This window comes from Xylocopa sonorina, chromosome 15 (assembly GCF_050948175.1).
Source record: "Xylocopa sonorina isolate GNS202 chromosome 15, iyXylSono1_principal, whole genome shotgun sequence".
Lineage (NCBI taxonomy): Eukaryota > Metazoa > Arthropoda > Insecta > Hymenoptera > Apidae > Xylocopa > Xylocopa sonorina.
Genome location: NC_135207.1, coordinates 4,790,099 through 4,811,961, shown reverse-complemented (window position 1 = coordinate 4,811,961; position 21,863 = coordinate 4,790,099). Strand labels below are relative to the sequence as shown.

General features: G+C 43.9%; 2 protein-coding genes across 3 annotated transcripts in view; one reads left to right on the top strand and one right to left on the bottom strand.

The window, feature by feature from the left end:
* The window catches only part of Hnrnp-k (Heterogeneous nuclear ribonucleoprotein K), a 94,300-nt gene extending 73,343 nt beyond the window's left edge, over positions 1-20,957 (bottom strand). The window contains exon 1 of one of the 2 annotated variants that reach the window (XM_076907154.1): positions 20,750-20,957. The gene's annotated coding sequence lies outside the window, so the exon portion shown is untranslated. The remainder of the gene's footprint in view (positions 1-20,749) is intronic. The other variant, XM_076907152.1, reaches the window with a different exon arrangement.
* Positions 20,958-21,033: 76 nt separating this feature from the next.
* Positions 21,034-21,820, top strand: LOC143430748 (uncharacterized). The gene is made up of 3 exons (XM_076907162.1): positions 21,034-21,088; positions 21,198-21,604; positions 21,677-21,820. Exons 1-3 carry the CDS (start codon positions 21,049-21,051, stop codon positions 21,818-21,820), a joined length of 591 nt encoding a protein of 196 aa, XP_076763277.1. The 5' UTR covers positions 21,034-21,048.
* Positions 21,821-21,863: the final 43 nt, after the last annotated feature.

Below are 21,863 nucleotides of genomic sequence, written 5' to 3'. Positions count from 1 at the left end.
GAGCCAGACCAGAGGCTGATGACCGGAAAAGGGTGAACGAACGGAAATCGCGAGTAACTTCTCAGAGAAAGGGATGAGCGTTGGGACAGAGCGAGAGGAGAGAAGGGGAGAGCGACACGGTGCGGTGAGAGGTTGAAAAAAAAAGAAAAGGCAGCTGGAAAGAATTTAGCTCGGAAGAATTTTGTCATTAGTTCGACCACTTTGCTTTGTAGGCGTAAAACTGTCAAACGAAACGAGTCCAACGACTCGCTATGCTATCTCGGAAGGGACGCGCTAGAATTCCACAGCGGCGACCGACTCTTTGAAGTATTCCTTACTGGACACACTCTCTTCCCTTCTAACGCTGATTATGACGCAACCGAAATTCTTTCCCCAACTACCAGTTAATTTCTAAAAATTGGAAAATTGATCAGATTGTTGGAACGCTTGATTTCTAAGAATCAGACACAGCGTTGAAGCGGATAGCGAATATAGTCGCGAATGGAAAGCCTGATTCGATATTCAAATCCAGGTGTGTTGCGCGCAGGAACGATGAGTATCTTTTCACCTTGGCGCCATTCGGAATTACGTCAAACCGAGGAGAGTAACAACTGTCATATTTCATAGTGAATGCTATCAGGATCTCCTGACTGGTAGCAGAACGCGAGAAAAGAAACCGCGCGAAAGAAAATTGCTGTCAGCCGATGATACAACAACGTAGCACAATAGGAACGCGAACGGGAAAGGGAGATCGAGGAACGGATAGGAGTTTTCGCACGAAGCGTGAAGTTGCGGCAGCGGGAAGACGAACAGGTCCATTGTCCTGCGCGGAGTCCATCGTCGTCCTCCGGAGCCGGTTCTATGGGTGCCCGAAAAAAAGTCTCGGCTACACGCTCAAGGTGGGGACCACTCTCGTGGCTAGTCCCGAGGAAAACCGTCCAGAGGATCTCTCTCACGGCCTGATGGTATCCTTCGACCGCAAAGTCGTACTATTGGCGAACCGGAGAACGAGAGCGAGAGGAAGAGGATGGGCGCACCGTTTCCATACTCATGATCTTCTTCCTTTATCATTGATTATTGTCTTTACTTTGGATTATCTTTCGATTAATGGTAAATGTGTACGTATTTATAAGATGTAAAATAATATGCGATAATATTGATTAAAGTGCGTGGGAGTATTCGATATTTAAATCAATCCTCTTCGAAAGGTATCTCTGACTCCGCAATGGTTTCACGATAAAACACTGTTCATTAATCGCATTTCCATCGCGCTCGAGAAGTTAACCAACCAACGCGGAACACTGTACTGCTTTTAAGTCAATTTCCATGGAAGTTCCCGGGATCCTTGCCACTTCAAATCTTTCGCTCCACTCTCGAACACCCTCGACACCCTACGTTTTCTACCGTCGCCTCTAATCCTCTTCCTCCAAGGAGCATTAATCGTCAAGATTTCAAAGCAAAAGTTGTACAGATTTCAAAGCAATTTCCTGGAGACTCCCTCGCTACTCTTTACCACCGCGTAATTTCCCCACCAACCCTCCCTACCCGTCTATCTCCTCGACTCATCTTACCTTCGCCTTCCTCGATAGTTTCGCGATACATGGATAATCGTCCAGCGAATTTCCATCGATCTTTCTCAGATTTTCCTTTTATTCCTCGCGCCATCGACGCTTCGTATCGCCAAGACAGACGCGGAACAATCGAGAATCTTCGTATACACACGCGCGTGTATACCCCCGATGAAATAACAGGGCTGTTGTAGTTGTTGTATCGAGGGTGGAGAATGGAGGACGGTTATGGTAGCGGAGTCTATTCGTAGTATCAATATTTTACGGGAGCACGTTCCTCCATCGATCGCAGCTTCTCTGCATAATTAATCGCGCTTCATCCGTCCACGCTCGGCCCACCTCCTCGCCAATCACCCAACCACCCTCTTTCGTCCACCCCTGCCTACCCCCCTTCCGCGAATTCTTTTCCTTCCCTTCGCCACAGGCCGCAGCGAATCTTACGAATCGAATCTGCGGCGGCGAGTTAAATGGATTTCGATCGAAGCTAGAGGCCCTCAGGAGGCTCATCCCCGTGCGATCGCGAGAGGGGTGGGCCGGCGGTTTTCGACGAAACAGGGAACGGAGATATATCACCGCCTTTCATGGAACTTAATTCGCCTCGCATCGCCGCGAATGCATAAATTATCGTAAAAGCCGTGGGAAACTCCTTTGCGTTTGGAAAACGCTGACGAGTATAATAAAGTAAAGTGGTCAGGTCAGAACGTACCAGTTATAAACGGAAATAGAATCGAGCGTACACTTCGAGCCTTCGATAAAAACTTTGACACTGTTACGAGCATTAAATAATACAAGTTGCAAAATTTCTGAACGTTCTAATAAATGGCCAGCGTGCATACGCATTGACTACGCCAGAGTTTTTTAACCTGCACGATGCTAGATAAGTTTTTAACACATTCTCCGATCAACATCTCTCCAAAGTGCCTATTCTTCGAAAACCTATAATATAAACGTAGATATAAATATTATAATTCTGATAATAGAATCTGTACAAGAAATCTGTATCAGAAATGCATCGAATGTAGCTGCGATAATGTATTCCAGAAAGCTATCCGTACGATGATAATAAATTAACATCGCTCGTTGGAATTTGAATAATATAGAAAGTTCGGGAAGGGATGAGCGGCAAGGCAGATCGATAGCTGGCGGAATTAGGAAGGAAGTCGTAAGTCGATCGGGGAACGTGACACAGGAAGAAAGTGCTGATCGAAAGGATGTAGGAAGGCGTTTCGCCAGCCGAAGTTCAATATTTAAACGCGGATAACCCGAATGGGGGATGCAGAGACTCTAAAGGTCTTCCTGGAGGAGTGATGCTACCGAACGAAAAGCAATGAATAAATTGGATTCAGGGCTTCGATCATTCCAGGATTCGACTGCACACCGATCGATCCGACTACAGCCATTCTATTTTATACCAATGACATTGATTTCTCTTGCAAATAGCCCCTATGCTTCCCCGCTGTTCGGTGAAAAGAATCCTGGCCGCCATTGTTCGCGCGCGATATCCAAAGTTTGGAATGTAAATTTCTATGTGCGTACCGTTCGATAATCGTTGATAGAGTACATTTCGAGTCTAACGTCGAAAGTGAGACGAAAATCGAAATGAGGCATTGTGAAAACTACTTTGAATTTCTGTTTGCGCATTGGTGAATCTCGAAAGTTCAACTACAATTTTCTTGGTCCTCGTCTTCTCTTAACTTTCGCCGGAATTGTCCATCGAATTTCATACTAACAAGCATCGAACGTGCTGTATAATAATTGAAGCCAACTTCAGGACAAAACTACCCGTTCCGACTCGTCATTACTCCGTTTAGAAACCCTGTGATTAACTAACGCGAGCGAGACGGCCTTTCATTTTGTCTCCGTTGACGAAAACGGCACGTGTGGCGTTTCGCAAAAAAAAGGAAAAAAAGGGAGAGTCCTCCAACCTTTTGTCAAGCAAGCCTTCTGGTTAAAAAAATGGTGGACGACAGTGGAGGATCGAGAAGGAAGGAAGGTTTCGATATCGAATTAGAAGAAGTGAAAAGAGGGGATGTCTGACGGGTCGTCCTCGTGACGTTAGATTACCACCTTTCGGGTCTGATGCAGGTGTCGCGGAGCACCGGAGTGGCCTGGCCTGGACGGCGCACTCGAGAGTACGTGAACTCTTGCAACGGGGTATGCAACACACGCTGGAAACTAATTACACGGCGGGAAAAAATGGGGAGAGAGCCAGCAGGTCCGTACACGAAGACACAAGGGCTTGAATACAGAGGGAACTGGTCGGAATAGAGACGGAGAGGAATGATGGAACAAGTCGATGGAGAAAGGGAAAGAGAGAAACGGACGAGTAAGAATGGCAAACTACTGTGGGACGACGCATCTGTCCAAGCATATTTGATGTCCACCGTCTCCTTCGACTCTGCCTCCTCCTTCACCACCTACTATTCCTTACTACACCCCGTCTATGCAACCCCTCGCTTGTCGCCCTCTCCTTCTCACCCTCCCGCGCAGCTTTCCTCTCTGTTATATCCGCGATATACAATGCCTCGCAAAAGTGAAGATAACCTGACTGGGTTGGCAAAGCTTTCGCAATTGCTTTCGAATATTGCTGCCGAATATTATACATCAAAGTGCTCGGAACAAAGCAGAACAGAAAAGAAAGGAAAAATTTACCTAAACTCTTTTACTCGAGTTCGCTATAGGATCTCTCTTAAACGAAAAATCTCATATCGTTCAAAAAATTCGAACGGGTAGTTCGAGATCTTTGCACAGTACTGTACACGTTCTGAAGTCCTCGCCGCATCGCCGCGAAATTCACCCCCAAGACAAAGGGTAGTTATAGAAATGTATCGAGTGCAATTTCATACAAGGGATGAGGATAATGTCAGGAAAGAGTACTCGTATAATCGGTACGTTGCATATCGCGGGTGAAGGACACGAGGGAAACTTCCGACTAATTTTCTTTTCGCTGGAAATCGAAGCGAATGAAGCGGAAAGTTGCATCTCTACTTTGATCGTGCGATAGTTACAATTGCATCGTATTTCGGGAATCTACACGCGCACATCTAATTCCGATTCGCAGCTGGGATGTTACAAAGCGACCAGGGGTTGACAAGCGATCCATTATCAATCGCCAGCCAGTAATTAGGGAGATGCAGAGGCGAAAGAAGATAGTGCTGGCTCCAATTGCCAGCTGAACGTTCCGCGGATTGATTCGATCGATACCGCGGATGATACGCGTACGCCAGACAACCGGATAACACTCACTTTATGCGTTTGCACCGAATAACATTGCACGAGATTATTCCAAGTGCATTGAAACATTTCATTTGGCTCCATTAATTATAAATTAGACGAAATATGGGGCTACCCTTCCTACTATCATTCTAACGTCTAATCACAATCCGTAGAATAAAAAATTGACAGCAGAGCCAACAGTTAAAGGATCATTAAACATTTGATTGAGTCAACAGTGAATGAATTCAGAGTATAGCTAACCCTTTCATGTTGCAATAAATCCATGTTCTTGCTTTTTTATCGTTTTAATTATTTGCATCATTAGTAACAGGAGACCTCTTGCATAATCTACATATCAGTGACATTAGCAAATGTACCAATAGTATCGATATAAGTGAAACTCTTTCGTCTTTATCCGAGTCAACTCCGCTTTCTTTCTTGAGCCCTCTCGGTGCGGGGATAAAAGTACCATAAAACACTGGGTGAGAGCTAGAACTGCCATTTACTACATGCGCGAATAAAGCCACCCTGCTCTAATAAATATATATTATGCAATGTTCTCTAAGTACACTCTGCAAATCTGCTACTCGATGGAAATAAAAATACAAGAGCATCGAGGTGTAAAAGGACACGCAAGTGAAATAGGTAAACGACAGAGACGACTACAAGATCGGTTCTACTCGTTTCAAAATACAACAACCAATTAATATGCAGCGGCCTATAAATATTGAATGAATCAAAGGTGCATTGGCGACCGTTGTTGCTCAAGAGATCGCCTCATTCGACGGTAAAACGATTCATTTGTTGCCACAGTTCACTCGTTACCATTACGAAACGCCTAGCCGCGGAACATTCTTTCAGCGGCGTGCATATCGCCGTTTTCATCTCGCGTCCACGTTACGAGCAACGGATTACCCAACGCGCGATGAATTCGAACGCAACGCGTCCCTGACCATTTTTTCTACGCAACCGTTTTTCTGCCACCGCCCAGATGCACACCTCTATCCATCCGCGGAGTATCCACCCTCCCACGCGACCATTCTTGCCACCCTCGGGAGCGAACGACCTTCGACAAGTGTGACCAGTTGATATTTGCCTCAGAAACATCACACGAATTAATCCTTAACTACATAGAACGTCTGTGAGATCGCTGCAGATTTTTAATTCGAGGAGCGCCACCCCTTGGTGTCCAAGGGTTGATTTATCGCAATTGAAATAAGTAGATTCAGATTCGCTACATACATGTTTATACAAGATGGAAGAATTTGTTTTTTCTACGTCTTTTCATTTGTTGATAATATCCTTATTACATGTTGGACATTTCGAAATGCTACCAAGTGCACAGAATCCGCAGTGAACCGACAAGGGGCTGAATTTTCTCGATTAAGCGAGGAACAATCGCTCGGGGCCTTATTTCACCCAACATTAGCAAGCAAACTCATCGGCGTACAAATCCCTCGAGCTTGTAACACTTAATCCCGTGATTAGGGGTGGAATTAAGAGTACCCGATAGTCTGATAGAATGTGGGAGAATGGAAAATAGGAACTTCGAAAATAGGATAAGATAGGGCCAACCAAGTTGCATAGAAATTCGCGATCGGCTATCCGCGAACCGTGGATAATTTCAGCGATGAGAAAAACGAAAGAAAATATCGAGCTGGTATCGTACAGGCGCGGCAAACATTTTAACAAGGACGTGGCGGTTAACGAGCGACTCAATTAACGCCGATATGAGCGCAAGATGACCTGAAATCGTCTGATTCGCTTGGTTGACGAGCGACGCCCACCCATGGTCTTCGTGTCCACAATTGCATAGCTCACGATCCATTGAATCGTGAACCGGACACACGAATAACCCTAACGAATCTCCACTCCGATGTGAAATGCTGAATAAAAAGCGAGCGAAAAGTCAACAGTCCACGAAGCGTGCGCAGAACATTCTTAATGGATTGTACTAACAAAAAAAGAAGTAGAAAACACGCGTGACTCCGAACATTAAAAAGTATTCTACAAAAAGAGAGAGCAGCATTAAGGGGATAAGAGATAGAGTAATGATGGCAAAGGTGAATGCACCGAGAAAGCGTCAGATGTTAAAAAATATGCGACAGCGGGGATATAAAAGCAGAAGAACCACGGGGGCAGGGCGAAAAGTGCGGAGGAGGTGCGCAGGTAGGTCGTGACAAGTCGATTTCGATTCGTTTCGCGGGGAACCGATCGTTTAATGTGACATCAAAACCCTCTGGAAATAGGCAGACAGACGGAAGGGCGGTTCTGTTGCGAGGACAGCAACGAACCGCACGCCATCCTCAATAATTCAGCGAACCTTCTATTTTTCACAGCGAGTCACTGCTATCGTGTCCTTCTTTCCAGGAGGAAGAGATGCGGCTGGTGAAGGGCCAACGTCCTGCGAGAAGATGAAGCACGAACAAGTGGCCCGACGATATAATGCAGAACGTCGAACCGGAAGCACCGGAAGCTACGAATTACGTGACCGATCAAGAGGATCGCCCAGTAACGATAGTAAATTTTGATGAACCGGTAAATGGGTACCGAAACTCGAACGGAAATATATTATACACGAGGCTCGAGGTTTACCAATTTTATCGGTTATTTATATAGACTAGATTCGATTGTTCTAGTGTGCAGTTGACAGAAAATACACTTTCCAATATTCCATACTTTTATTTCTCTTGCACCATTCGAAACTCGAGAGGTTGTACGTAAACCTATACGACCGATTATAAATTTACTTGCGAGTTTCGATGGCTCGTACAGTAACCAGTATTACCTTCGAGTCGATCGATAATTATGAAACAAAGAAAAATCGTCTGAACTTTCTGGACACTTCATGGTCAGATCGGCAACGACGGATAAACGCTCGTTACAAGGTAAAAGGATTACTCGAACCGGATGAACAAGCTGTCTTAATGATAGGAGCGCAAGAACTTTGGATCGGGCTTGCAAGGACCGATTCGTTGGCTACCTTTGCGAGTCAAATGTTCGTTCGAGCACAAAGAACACCAATGCCCTCGTGAAAGCGTCACCACCGCGACGGAAGAGGAACATGGGGGCTGATCAAACGAGAACGAGGATTCTCGAAAAAAAGAAAAAGGCAACGAAGTGACGAAGAAAATTGAAGTTTATGCACGAGAGCGCGCGGTAGGATGTTCTATCGCGGTCAGATCGATAACGCGAAGACTGGGGATGGTGGAATTATTGCGAAGTCAGGATACTTCTGGCCGGATGCGCCGTTGGGCGTTCAAGTGAGATTCGACGATCCGAAAGTGGCACGGAAGGGTTTAAAAGACACACGCGACCTAAATCCAACATTCGAGGGTAACTATTAGTATTTCTCGTGCAGATACGGGAATAACTGGACCAGAAGATCGTACACGTCGCCTCGATTATTCTACGATCCCACGTAATGAGAGACGATTAAATCGCCGTACGAAAAACTGGGATAACAGAGATCGACGAGCATCCACCTTTCGAAAGCGCGTTAAGAGAATGTTTACGAATGATGTGGCGCGATGTGAAACAAAGGAAGGCAGGTGTAAATGCGTCGAAGCGGGTTAAGCAAAAGGGCAGGAGGAATTAAAATGAACCGACTACGACGCGGAGGCATCGTTCGACACGCATGCGAATCCGTGGCCTCATTCCCGTCGATTGGCTCTGGCATTTAAATGGAAATCCCAGGGCGTACACGGCAACTATCGAAGATTCTTTCGCGTTCAAGTGTTCCGCGTGTACGCAATATGTCGAATACCACGAGGAAACGTACGAGTTACTCTTTGATCGAATGATAACGAGCAAAATACGAAGGATCGAATATTAATAATAACAGAAATCCCTTTACTGTCATCGTAAATTCTACATTCAACATCCACGGTACATTTATATGCGGTTAACTTATATACGCAGAGCTGGTGAGCATTCGCGAACACTTGTCGCAACGAACGATCAATTTACAACGTTAGCTTGTAACTTCCAGAGGAGTAACCGTTCCCAGTGAAACATAAAGAGAGATTTAAACAAGCGTCCAGAGATTTTCATTTGGAAAGTCGCGACGAAGTCGCTCTCGAGCCGGCCAGTTATTTACCCCGCTCGAGACAACTAAAAAACCGGGGGCGAACTAACCCCTGGCGGAGCTTGTATGCTTAGCTGGTAAATTAGCTAAAAGCTCCTCTAATTAGGAGACTCGCGTTATCGTTCCGTTGACTCGTAATCTTGTTAGAAATCTACCGATCGATTCGTTTAAGCCTCGTGTAATCTTTTCTGTCATTTAAACGACTAAGAATTGGAACGCGTTTTAAACCACGATTGCTGATTTTCATTAAAGAGTTCCTTAAATACACAAACGCTTTATACCAATTAATACTAGATTTGAGAAATCGACGTGCGTTAATTTATTATTAATTTTATTAAAAAACCTCGTTTAATCTTCTTTTCCCTGTTCGAACGAAACGCTCAAGTGAATAGACAGAGGGAACACAATGCGGCTAGCATTGTCAGCCAATGCTGACAATGAAAATGAGAGTCATCTCGTTCACGGCGGGCCTAAAATGATCACCGTGTGCCAAGATCGCGCATAATGGTCCCGAATTAACATTTCAAAGGGGATCTGCCACCGGTTGGCGCGATCGAAACGAGAGAGGTTAATGCCAGCTCGTCGTGAATCAAATATTTTCATTCAAGCCCAGGAAGATTGGGCGCGGTGACGTCGCGACGCCTCGATCTAGCTTCCCGAAACTATTGCCTCGAAGCTCGTATTGTCGACGCGCGGCATTGTACGATTCGCTTTTGAATATACGCGATATATATATATATCGTGTGTACGCAACAACTACGAAGCGGAGACACGTGGCTGTAACGGGTTGTCGGAATGCAGGAGGTGCGAATGGATCGAATCTCGCTGTAAGGACGCGCATAATATCCTTGTTAGGGGAATGTGCGTTTGAGCTGGCAATTTCGCCTCGTATTCAGCTACCAATTTGCATTATGCATAACAATCTTCTCTTAAACACACAAAGTGACCAAGATTCTGCTACAGATCGCGTGTACGGTTAGGGATTATAAAAATTCTATGGGAAAATTTCCCACATTCACCAGTTTTCTTGGATCGCACGAGCGGAGACTCGATTTACTCGACCCGATTTATTCCGCAGCCCGTGTTTTGCGCAGATTGAACTTGTCATTTGCATTGTGCATACCAATGTGTTGCACGTACGTAAAGCGCCAATATTACGCAAGACGTGGTTCATTACGTAAGGGTTAAAGTAATCCTGAGAAAATTCCTCGTTCCTATTCTCCCGACGTTCACACATTTGTTTAATCTCTATTGGACTTCGAACGTACGTTACACATTTCGAGACTTCGATTGAGACGATGGTGGTGATGAGTGAACGTCTGGAATATTTGCAGCTGCATCTTGCGTATAAAAGGGTGCAGCTGCGACTGTCCTCGATTCGCAATTGTTTCTGTACCTTTAACGACCTTGAACCTGCCATTGGACGACCTTGTCAACCAAGGAGATGGTCTTGCTTTCGCGACTCCGAAACATTCGCTTTCACTCGCGCCGACAGTTCCTGCCCACGTCTCCTTCTTAATGCACGCGCGAAACAGGCCGAGAAGGACGAATGGGAACTTGCGGATTGCGTCCACGTCTAATTTACATTTTTTTCTTCAATGGGGTCAATCAAGCAATTGATTAATAGGCTGCATTTAATCCAGCTGTTACTCCCACGTATACGAATAAATAATGACTTCAGTGAAAAGACAGAATCAGAGATGCAAAGTAGTAACCCTTTCAATGGTTACTAAATGTTACTACTGTATCTGGCTTTACTAAAATAACTTCAAATTACAATGTAAAATATATGATAAAGATATAGGTACAGATCAGGCATTATTTTTCCATCCATCTAGCACGATAATTAACAAAGGTATAAATACATTCAAGGACTCAAGCGGTTAAAAAAGATAGAATCTCGAATTAGAAGGTTCTTTTCTTTGCTTTAGGAGATGATCTATGAAGGTGAATTGAGTATCGAGAAATAGAACGAGGAACGAGTGGTGGGCCATTCAAGACCGTTCCTTTTCATCTCATTCATCGATTCGATAAACATGCCCAGACAGTCATTACTGTCGGAAACATTTAATTGGAGCATGTCGACGAGGAGCGGTAAAAGCCTCGGTGGTGCGTTTCAAGCTATTCGCAATTTTTTCACGTCCCCCTCGCAAAAACCCCGGCCCTGTCCACTAATTAGTGTTAATTACTCGCGTCCTATGGGAGGAGTCGACGCATTGAATACTTTTCCCTAAGACACACCGAGTGAATTACGCGGCACGATAAATTGGAGCAAAAAGGTGTACCATAAATAGCAACGACCTGCCCAGAATCGTGTTAAATAATCGTTGAGAGACAAAAGTCAATTGACACTAATCCGATTCCAGTTCCCTGCGGTGCTTTCAAGTATTAAAAGAAAGACCGCGTTAAAACCGAGCCGATATCGAACCCGATAACGATCCGATTATACACGTTGCTACATCGGACAAATAAATATTGGAGCGTGACTCATTAAAATGTTTTTATTACACGTGTACTCGCATATCACGCTGCAAACTTTTTGTCGTACTCGTTGCAAATAAAAACTGAACTTAGCTGGGAACTACAAAAAAACCGAATAATTTAATACACATCAGGAACATTTCCAATTGCGAGCATTATTTACTCGATGTCTTATACGTTATGCAAAATATAGTGAAATGCGCGTATAAAAATATCGTAAAATAAACCACCGGCCAGATGAATAAAAACGTCTAAAGAAATAGCCAAGTTCAGCTGAAAGATACGACCAGCACCGTCTTCAAACGCGGAAACGATCATAGTTGAACGTAACAACATGCTCGTGGAAGGAAACAGAGTCGTTCCAGCCGATGCAACTTTACTACACTTTCGAAATTAATTGACAGAAATAGAGGCAGCGCAGGACGAAGCCTCGTAAACGGGAAACCTAGCAAAAAGTGAACTCCGCTCTGAGAAGACCTCGCGCGATCAACAACCCTCCGACATCGTATAGCTTTGAACACACCCTCTCCGATCATTTTGAAAATAAATCTTTCGCTAACACTCGGATCGACTCTCGTAATTCTTTCAATCGTTTCTCACGCCATCATCCAGAAATATAAACAGCTGAAGAGAAGAATTCAAGAAAAACTTCCAACGATTCGATCGAACGATAATTCCCACTGTTCGCTTCCCTCTCAATTGTACTTGGCTATCGATCGGACGATTTGAAATTCTCCAACACCGATGGAATTACTCGAACAACAATCCTGCGACTTCGACGCAAAGCGAATCGAGCATCACGAACCAGCCATAACTCGAGAGAAATCGTAGATACGATCTGAAAAAAATGGACACCCGCGTCCCTTTTCGCGGCACCGTTTTCCCATGGCTGGCAGAGGCCATTCCGGGAAGACTCGTTGGGAAGGCATAAGGCACGCGCAATCTGCAAGAGAGAAGGTTTATTAACGAGATTCAGTCCGCGTAACCGCGACGAAGCGTATCTCTCGGTGGATGCGATTCCAGAGGCGTTCTCGAGCGAGCAGGCCTAGATCAACGGACACACCGGTGGCAATCGCTGCATTCCATCGTTTGTAAAAGTACGGAGCGGCTGACTCCAAGGACTACGAGTCACGACGGAAGAGGTGGCCGTAGAGTCGAAAAGGGAAACCTCGCCGGGAAGAGGGACCGACCGTAGGTACGCGCGCTCTGTCGCAATTTTCTTGGGCAACTTGCAGAACCCCGGCGATCCCGTGGACTGAATATTCACGGACACGACTGGAGTTAAGTAAACAGACGGCTGTGCTTCCTTCTATCCGCGGAGGAGAGATTGTATCGCGTGAAATTGTTGGCCGAGGTTTGAAGAGGGAAGATCGAGGCTGAGGCGTGAATTGAAACGTGTTGAAGGGTATTGCTCCGTTAAATTGAGATTTCTAGGTTGAGGCGCGCAGGTTTATTAGAAGTATGGCAATTTCTCAGAGAGATTTATGCCTGTTTCCTTCTCGCCCGTGGAATTTAGAAATTTTCATACGTCGACTCTTAATTGCCAGCTTAACCATTAATCATTGATTCGTACGTGTTACCTAACGTGTTCGGTTCGATATTGACCAACCTCTTATGACTGCATTTCTTACCGGTCGTTTTGTCACCGATGGTGTCATTTACAATCTATTAATCGCGAAATTATACATCATCTTCTCTTTATTACAAAGACCATCTGGTATGACATTTTAATCTTTAAACAAGGAAATGATAGAAAGTCGATAATGAAATCTTCCATCACTTCGAATGAGATGTACCGGTTTTTCAATGCTATACATGATGCAATACTCGTATCGTCAGACTATAAATGAGACAATTTGCATTTATCGTTGGCTGTTTGTGACGTAACTAAATGTTGCTCATCGAACGATTCAGACGGGACACTCCAAATTTTCGGATGCGGTCACTGTCTTCCTAATAAAAGACGCGCAGGATAGCTCGATCGTGGAATTGCATAACCAACATCGTGGCATCGGGATATCTTGTCCATACGAAGTTGCATAAACGGCACAGATGCAGCGAGATATCTCGTCCGCGGTCGCAGGATTAATTGCATCGTTGGTAACCTACGCAGGTCACTTCCGTCTTTCACACATTCGCTGCCAAAAAATTCAGCGTTCGAAAAGTATCTCCAAGAGAAGAAAAGAAGAAAAGAAAGGAAGAAGGCAAGCGTAGACTCAGCTGAGTCAGCTTTTACGGTTCGTCTCGGAAAAATGCCAATGCGCCTTTTAATTGATAAACTTCCAACGTTTAATTCCCCCCCGCTCTTCGATTTCTCTCGTAAATCCTCTTCCTTTACTTCTTTTTTGAAGCCAACCGATCTCTCGGTATAAAAATGGAATCTATGATTTGTTGCTTTGGCACGAGTTCAAGACAACTTTTTTTTTTTCTTCTGCGGGGAGTTTCCTGTTCTGTCAGTGACAAATGAAGCCCCTTTTTTCCTGTGTATCGAGTGAAATACGAAGAAGAAAACCGAGGAGATCCCGTACAAGAGTTACGGGTCTCTCCTTAATTCTTTCAACAACAAGCTTTTTGACCTATGACTGAAGTTTCTTTACCAATCGTTTAGAATGAAAGCACAAACAAACTCCGTGCCAAAAATTTACGACTCTGAACTACCTGCTTTAATCAGAAACAACGTTGTAACGCTGTGAGCAAATTTTACACGTTCTACCATGTTATCTCTCGCGACAAGATTGACGTTAATATTTTTTACTACCAACAGACCACTAAAAAAAAAAAAAAAAAAACTTACACGCGACACGTGCACGCGTTTACGCATTTAAATATGTTCCATGTCGACCTGAATAAACGAAGCATACGTTTTTGCGCTTCTTTAAAGAAGAAATTACCGAACGCATATACATTCGATTAGCTTTCGAGTCGCGTATAAGCGAAAATGGAGCGTGAAAATATAACAGCCGTATTAAAACGAAATTATGCAATGGAAACCGGGAAATGGGCTTGATTTCGAATCAGCGGCGAGCGTAACGCCGAAAGGAATAACATTCCCGAATTGTGTCGAGCTCAATGAGATCCCCATAAGCGATCCGACCGGTTACGAGCGTAACAAAATTCCTGTTGCCTAAACGCCATCTAAATTTCGTTTTACTGCGTCGTTAGAGCAAGCTCGAGCAACCGTGGCTCCGTGGAAACGTCGGTGGCTTACATAACACGTACCATTTCGATCATCGTACGCTGTTGGTATCGGGACAGAGAAAAAAAAGGAAGGGAAATGTACAACCGCGCGGCGCACTCGTATAATGACACTGCCGGTAGCTTTTATCCTCTCTCAATTGCTTTTAGCCGGTTACAAAACAACGATGGGCGCGAATTCTCGCCAAACAAATTGCCTGTCCGCGGATCGATGAGATACGGTTCGATTCGGCCCGACGCAATTCAACTAAGCAGTCGCTCGGAAAATTCTCGTGTACCCGCGGCACGCGATTTTTAAAACGCGCAGAAATTGGAGTACGCGCTAATTGAAAGGTCGCCTGTACGTGGGGGAAGGGAAGAATTCACGATTATTAAAAGTTGCGGCTCGACACAATTATCGTTTAGTCCCGCGACTAGTTGCACCCGCATTTTCCTCCCCTGCGTTCTGTATCGAATCATTTTTTTAATCGAATAGTACCATTTAATGGTAATTGTAATCCTAGCTGAGGGAAATCTAAATTGAAAAGTTATATTAACGTCACTTATTTGTATTGTATATTTTTATACGTTCATCGACTCTCTTCTAAGAGATCGCGTCTATCTACTGTGTGACTTTATTATTTAATATTTCACGCGTTTGAGATACACTGTACTATATAATCGTTCTACTTATTGCTTGCGTTTTACGTACGAAAACGCAGGGAACGCGTACATTTTGTGGAAATCGAGTGTAACTACCTTTCGCGAGGTTCAGTTGTTAACAAACGATCGAATTAAGGTGTGAGAGAAGGGAAAGGTTGGAGAGAGGAGAAGCAGAGAAACAGCTAATCGTTTTAACGCCTTATCAGGACAGGACACCTAGATGGGTGTTTCCCATTAGAGCACGGATGTGTGTCATTTACGCGGGTTTGACGCGCGCGCGAGTTTCACTTCACCTGGCCCGTGTGTTTTCCTCGAACCACGTGGTTAACTGGAACGCCACGAAAGTCAGCGAATCGATGACACATTTTTGCGAACGACCCGCTCGCGTATTCTCGCACGAGCGTCAACCCGCCAGTAAAATTCTATTCCGGTAGAGAGCTACCGTATATAGGCACATACCGTGCGTCCACGAGTAATCGAATTTAATGCTTTTTTCGTACTTTGCTCCACTTCTACTTTTGTTCTCTTTTTTTCTCCCTTTTTACAAAAGTTACTCGTGCACGTGTACGCGCGTGTACCGATCGAACGTCGAAGTTTAAGATCTCGAGGTAAACTACCGAGATAATAGAGGAGCCAAGATTAATTCGCCAAGATTTAACCCTCGTTCAGATTGGAATTCAAGTACATAACTTGGTATCACTTTATCGGTACAATGCTCGCATCCTTATTTGACTTGTAACGCCTGTTCATGCTCCTTTCAAGAGCTTCGAGCGAGGTGGGAGTCCCTTCAACTTCACTCGATTCGCAAACACAATTTGTCTAACCAGAAGAAAGCTTTAGGGTTTACGTACACCTAGGAGCGAAACTATCGCGAGTTGCTCTCGAGAGTGAAATTTACCAACGTATGCATGCACCTACGTTCCCCGATGCGTGTCGTATACATTGGTAAATCCCTCTCGAGGGCAACTCGCGACAGTTTCACTCCCGAGCGAGCACGAGCCCTTAGGAATTAAAGGTCCCGAAAAATCGCCTTCGATCTAGACCAACGACTGAACGAAGGGTATTTTATACCGGTCTGTAACGACGCCAAAACTATATAGCGATATCGAAGTGGCATTAATCAAACCGGGGGGGACCGCATAAATTGCGCATACGCGCGCACACAGCCACGGGCAAATTGAAATATTTCATTTGAACGCGACCACGGAAAAAAAGCGAGCAAAGGAACAAATTGTTCGATGGGTGACTCTGTATCGAACGATCGAAAAAGAGAGGGGAGAAACATTTATTTTATCTCACCCCGGAGCGCTGTTTCCTGCGTCGAAATAAATCTTAAACCCAAAAAGTCTTGCTACGGGTATCACCGCAAGAAAAATTAGAGCGAAATAAAAGGAGCACGAATTTATACGCTAACTAAGCATCTCTGATGTAGGTACAAAGCCTGTCGTATCGTCGAATTCTTGCGCGAATAATAATCGAATTCATTGGTAGCTCTTCCCTCTCATCTCCGTTTGGTATTTTTATAACGTACAAGGTAAATTTCCATGACTATATCAACGACTAAAAAGTCACGATTCGCGTTGCGAAATTCGCAAATGGCAGATTCTCAAAAAGTGAGATGCGTCGAGGCAAATCAACGCGTATTTTATGCAAATCGACGGTTAATCGAATTAAATAATTCCCAAACCGATGGCAACCGATCCGTGGCTCGTTCGATTATTTCGATTCGCGCGTAACTGCACCTTTATGAACCTTCGTCTGCGATACCAGATCGAATTAATCGAGAACGGGAACGTATTTTTTCGACATCGATTCCCGTCGATTTACACCGGTCGCGGATTTCATCGACAGATATAAAATTAATTGGACCGCGTGAATTGGCGTGCGTGTGTAAGTATCCCATTCTACGGCCTTTAAATCTGTGCAGGATGATAAAGGAGATGCAGGAGTACACCAGTACGATTAATCGCGACGGACAAAAAGCCTGGTCAGTCTGGCTTGTAATTACATCGGCACACTGGATGCCATTAGTAGTCGCATTCGACGAAGCCAGTAACGAGAACAGACGTTTCGCAAGAAAATAAGCAGCCTCTAAAATATTTAAGTCTCGAGCACTCAACAACACCCACACTGAGAAGAAGCCAAGAGATCAGAAATTCAAATGAAAAGCGGAAAACATGTCGCGAATCTTCGAGTCATTAAAAGTCGCGTTCGTAGTTAAAGTCCAGCCGTTTGCGAGCCATCGCAACCCCTGAAAGGACGAGCTCCGTAATTCGCCCGCGCATAAACTGAATTACACCGCGATTAGACCGCGCGGTCGGCAAAGAGGCGTGCATTTAAGTAGCTGGGAGGGTCGGTGGCCGCCGAAAATAATGAAACAAAAAGCGGGTTGTACAGTGGCATCCCGTTCCCCTTTTTTCCATTGTTTCCCGCGCGGGGACACACGCGGAGTACGTGTCGCGGGCACGCGTGCTCGCGTGACGATGGGCGTGCGTGTGAACTCACGCGGGCACCGCCGCTCTGCTTCCTCCTCGGCTACTCTCCTCTCTTTCCATCTACCTCTCGATAACGCGTGTCCCGGAGCTTTTAATGTTTGCAGTCACAAGTTGGAAAGTTTTGTGATGGCAACCCCGAACGGTCTGTTGTCCTGGAAACGTTTTGTTGTGCCATTGTGTCGAACACTGCCGGCAGAAAACCACCCCCCTCGTCAACGCGTCGCACACCCCTGCGCGGAGGATGTCCTTACCTGAACGCGATCCAACTGGGCTTGACCTAGCCCAAACTGTCCATAACTCCACCACCAACGGTGGCCACTGACCAATCACGGGGTCTGCGTTTCCTCTGGAACCGCGTTCCCGTCGTTTCCCGTGGAAAGTTCGACGTCGCGCTCGATTCTCGAATTATGAATGATGGTACCGGGCTGTACGTGCAGTAAGCTTGTAACTGGAGAGGGTAGACCGCCAGCAGGCGGGACGCGAAGAAAGTACTCGGGAGAGAACGAGAGAAGACGCGATGGCATGGAGGGTGGAGAATGTAAAGACGGCGGAGCGCGAGGATGGAAGGGTTGAAGGGAAAAAGTGGATCAGCAGAACGTGACGGGGGACATTTATCGACGGGCGGGATTCGCAGAGATTTTAGGGATAGATCATGAAGAGTGACTAGACGGCACGAGAGGCTCGATGGTGCTTTAACGTAGTTGGATGAACGTGATATCTCTCTTGCCTGATAGTAGCTAATAACTAACGCTTTTTGAAAGTGCAAATAATTCGTGATATTAGTTACTGGAAATGTATTATTCTAATCTAAAATCGCCAGCAAAAAGCGACAATAAATATATTTCAATTGATACCTCGATCATGATTAGTAATATGGAGATAACGTAAATTGGTGAATTCTGTGCTCTATTCAATTTTTATGTAAGACCTTTCTAGACGATAGAATCGCAAAGAAAGCATGAATGGATTGAAATAAACCAACTGAGAGAAATACCCGCGTACGAATCGAATAGAGTAGTACGATGGAATACGTAACAATGTAACCGGCGAATTAATTGGGGAGCCTGGTAAACACTGTCAGAAGCGGTTAGCGTTACGAGGAAATAATAGGCATTAGAGTCGAAGTTCACGGTGGTGCGATCAGAAGATACTCCAACGAAGGACAAGGAAATCGTTAATGCACGTGGTATTGTTCGATAACGAGCTAACAGCATTAAGGGAATTAACTGAATCGATCATCGACTAATTATTTCGCTCCCGTTATTAATGGAAAAAATTCAATTTAAAAAAGACCTACGCACCAAAGAAAATTGATGAGCATATCCAAGTATTTTTTACACAATAATATGGTAAAACGTGGAAATCATTTGAAGACCGCTTATAATTTTTATGACACTTAATTTACATTATCGTGTATCATTTTATATTACCATATTTCCCAATTAAATAGACAATGAATCGGTTAATCGTGTAAAGAAATAGCTACGAATCAGTATAATCGTCTGAGTAAGTGAAATTTGTGTTTTATTGATCTATAAAACGATAAATAAATTTCAAATCCACTTCTCGTCCAACAAAGTGTCTGCAATAGTTGCTCAAGGTGAATCATACTATCATAATGTACATACGAGAAGCAGGGCCTTGAACATTACGATTACAATATTATCAGTGGTATGTTATAGAACAATCTGTTACAATTACGAATAACAGCTTAGAAACACATATGAATTGACAAGTGCCCAGAAAAATGATCATTGTCGCCTATATATATGATTTAACTATCCTTTCTGTTTGTGTTAATTTCAATTTAACATGGCGCCATCTACTTTTACAGTCAAGCAGTATATTATCGCTTCCAGTAAAGCTCTGTGCACGCGTGATATAATACGTCGATCTAATAAACTTAAATCCAATAGACTTCGATCGAATCCAAGCTTTAATCGAATCATTTTAAGTTAAGATAATTGTGTTTGTCAACAAGCGGAACCGTTAATCTTTGGTCTCATCGAATAACAATATTTCCAGCTGACAGAGAGAGTATGCTCCTTCGCGCGGAAACAATCTAAAACCGACTTAAATTCCGCACGAGAGTTCTGCGCAATAAACAAATCAATCGCTTAATAATGCAACAGTTCGAACCAATTATCACCTCTTCAAAAGCATCCTCCAGAATACTATTTAATCGCGACTCGTGGATTACCTAACGACAACAAACAGAACATTCCGCACAGGGAACATTATGCAAGTAAACACGTGACACATAGAAAAACTATTGTGTCATTGTTTGTAGAATATTTTTTTTCTTCGTAATATGTTTCACATTGAATAACGTGAGTTAAATAACGAGGAATAATTGAAACGGTACTACAAAGGTGTTCTTCCGCATCCAAGCTCCACAATAATTGTAACTGTTATATAAAAACTATTTAGCAATATTAACCTGAATAAGGAATATATAATATTGTATTACGCGCACGGCGCAAAGCAGCCAGTGCGGCACATAAAAGTAGTTCTTATCGGACAAGATAACGTTCGTGAAAATATCGACGCATTACATTCGCTCCGTCCTGGCGATTTGTCACACGTACGACATTGGGCGACAGGGAAATTGATCGAGTAAAAACCGGTACAAGATACCGCGTGTGTACACCCGATCATGCCACCGCAAGACACAGAATTTCTACGGACATGTTAGGCCCGGTCGCATGGCCGAAATTATTGACTTAGCTGTCGACTCGAAGCGTCTAAAAATGCACCGCGTAGCATCACCGCTGGAAAAACATCGAGTTCGTTATCGCGCCCGACATATAACCTCAACCGCTACACGAACGTTCGAGACGTTTTTCATCGTTAATGAATCTTTAAGTCTTTCACGTTCAAGACGGATCGGAGCTGATCGTCCTAAGGCTTGACCACGCGTACGGAAGAGGGCTGACGCGCGAGGGTCAGAAACTAACCCCCAAAAAAATGTATACGTCTCGTCCCTTCTAGACGAAACGCACTTTGCCGGCGTAATCATGCGAAGCGCACGAAATTCAGAAATACGCATGGGATAGTATTGGGGTGTAATAAGATTTTCGACTTACCCGATGCGTAGAAGATCTTCAGAACTCGATAAACCGGATGAATTCTCACTCACAAACACGAAACTTAACAGCAATCACGGTACAATGGCGAACAGCGGGTGCGTAGCGGGGACTGAGCTAATGCTCTTGCCATCTGTCGGGCGTTCTGCTAAGCTGCCGGCGAATATGACGTGTCCCATTCGTTCCTTCTCGGCCAGTAGGAAAAAGGCTTCGATTTACGCGGGAATGCTTTGGCGCGACGGCAGCCATATTGGTTACTCATTCGAATTGCAAGTTGATGTAGTTCTGACGTTGCAAAAATGGACTGTAAAAATAATAATATTGGTGAGTTATTACTTGGTAGCGTACAATCCGTGTTTTATTTTCTAGTTTCTATGCTTTCAAATATTTTTCGATACGAAAACGAAGCTACGAATGCAGTGACAAGTAATATAATGTTAACGAACAGGATTGAAATCTGACGGAATGCAAGAAAATTGGGAATTCGGCGAATCATATTCAATAGATAAGGAACTAGAAGATGTTAAAATAAAGATATTAAAATTGGAAACCGAATATGAATTCACAGAGATGCAAATAAATGAAGTTAATCAACTGTGGGATAAAGGGGCATACGTATTAAAAAATGTAGAGCAACAAAATAACGGTTTAGAAGAACAGTTGAAGGAAATTCATTGGAATTATATGAAATGTATCGAGATGGTAAATTCTAACGAGGAAACTGTTCGAGAAAGTACTAAATATTTATCACTACAAAGAGACAACTTAAAAACAGAGTTAAAAGAGTTACAGAAAAAGGCAGAAGAATATGATCGAAAATTAATAGAAGTAAAAAAGATGATTACAATTCAAGAGGTACTTTTCCATAAATATTTATACATAACACCAACATGGAAAATCAACTTTTTACATACTTCTATTTTATAGAAGAAGAATATGGCATTGGTTCGAAAGTTAAAAAAGTCGGTGGAAAATGTGCGAATTACACCAAATTTAAGGAGCAGAGTAAATAAAATCCTCAATGACCCCAGAATTGCAAATCTAAAAAATTCTAAACGAACTATCGATTAATAAAATTATACCGGTATTATTAATGTAACTAATAATTATGTAC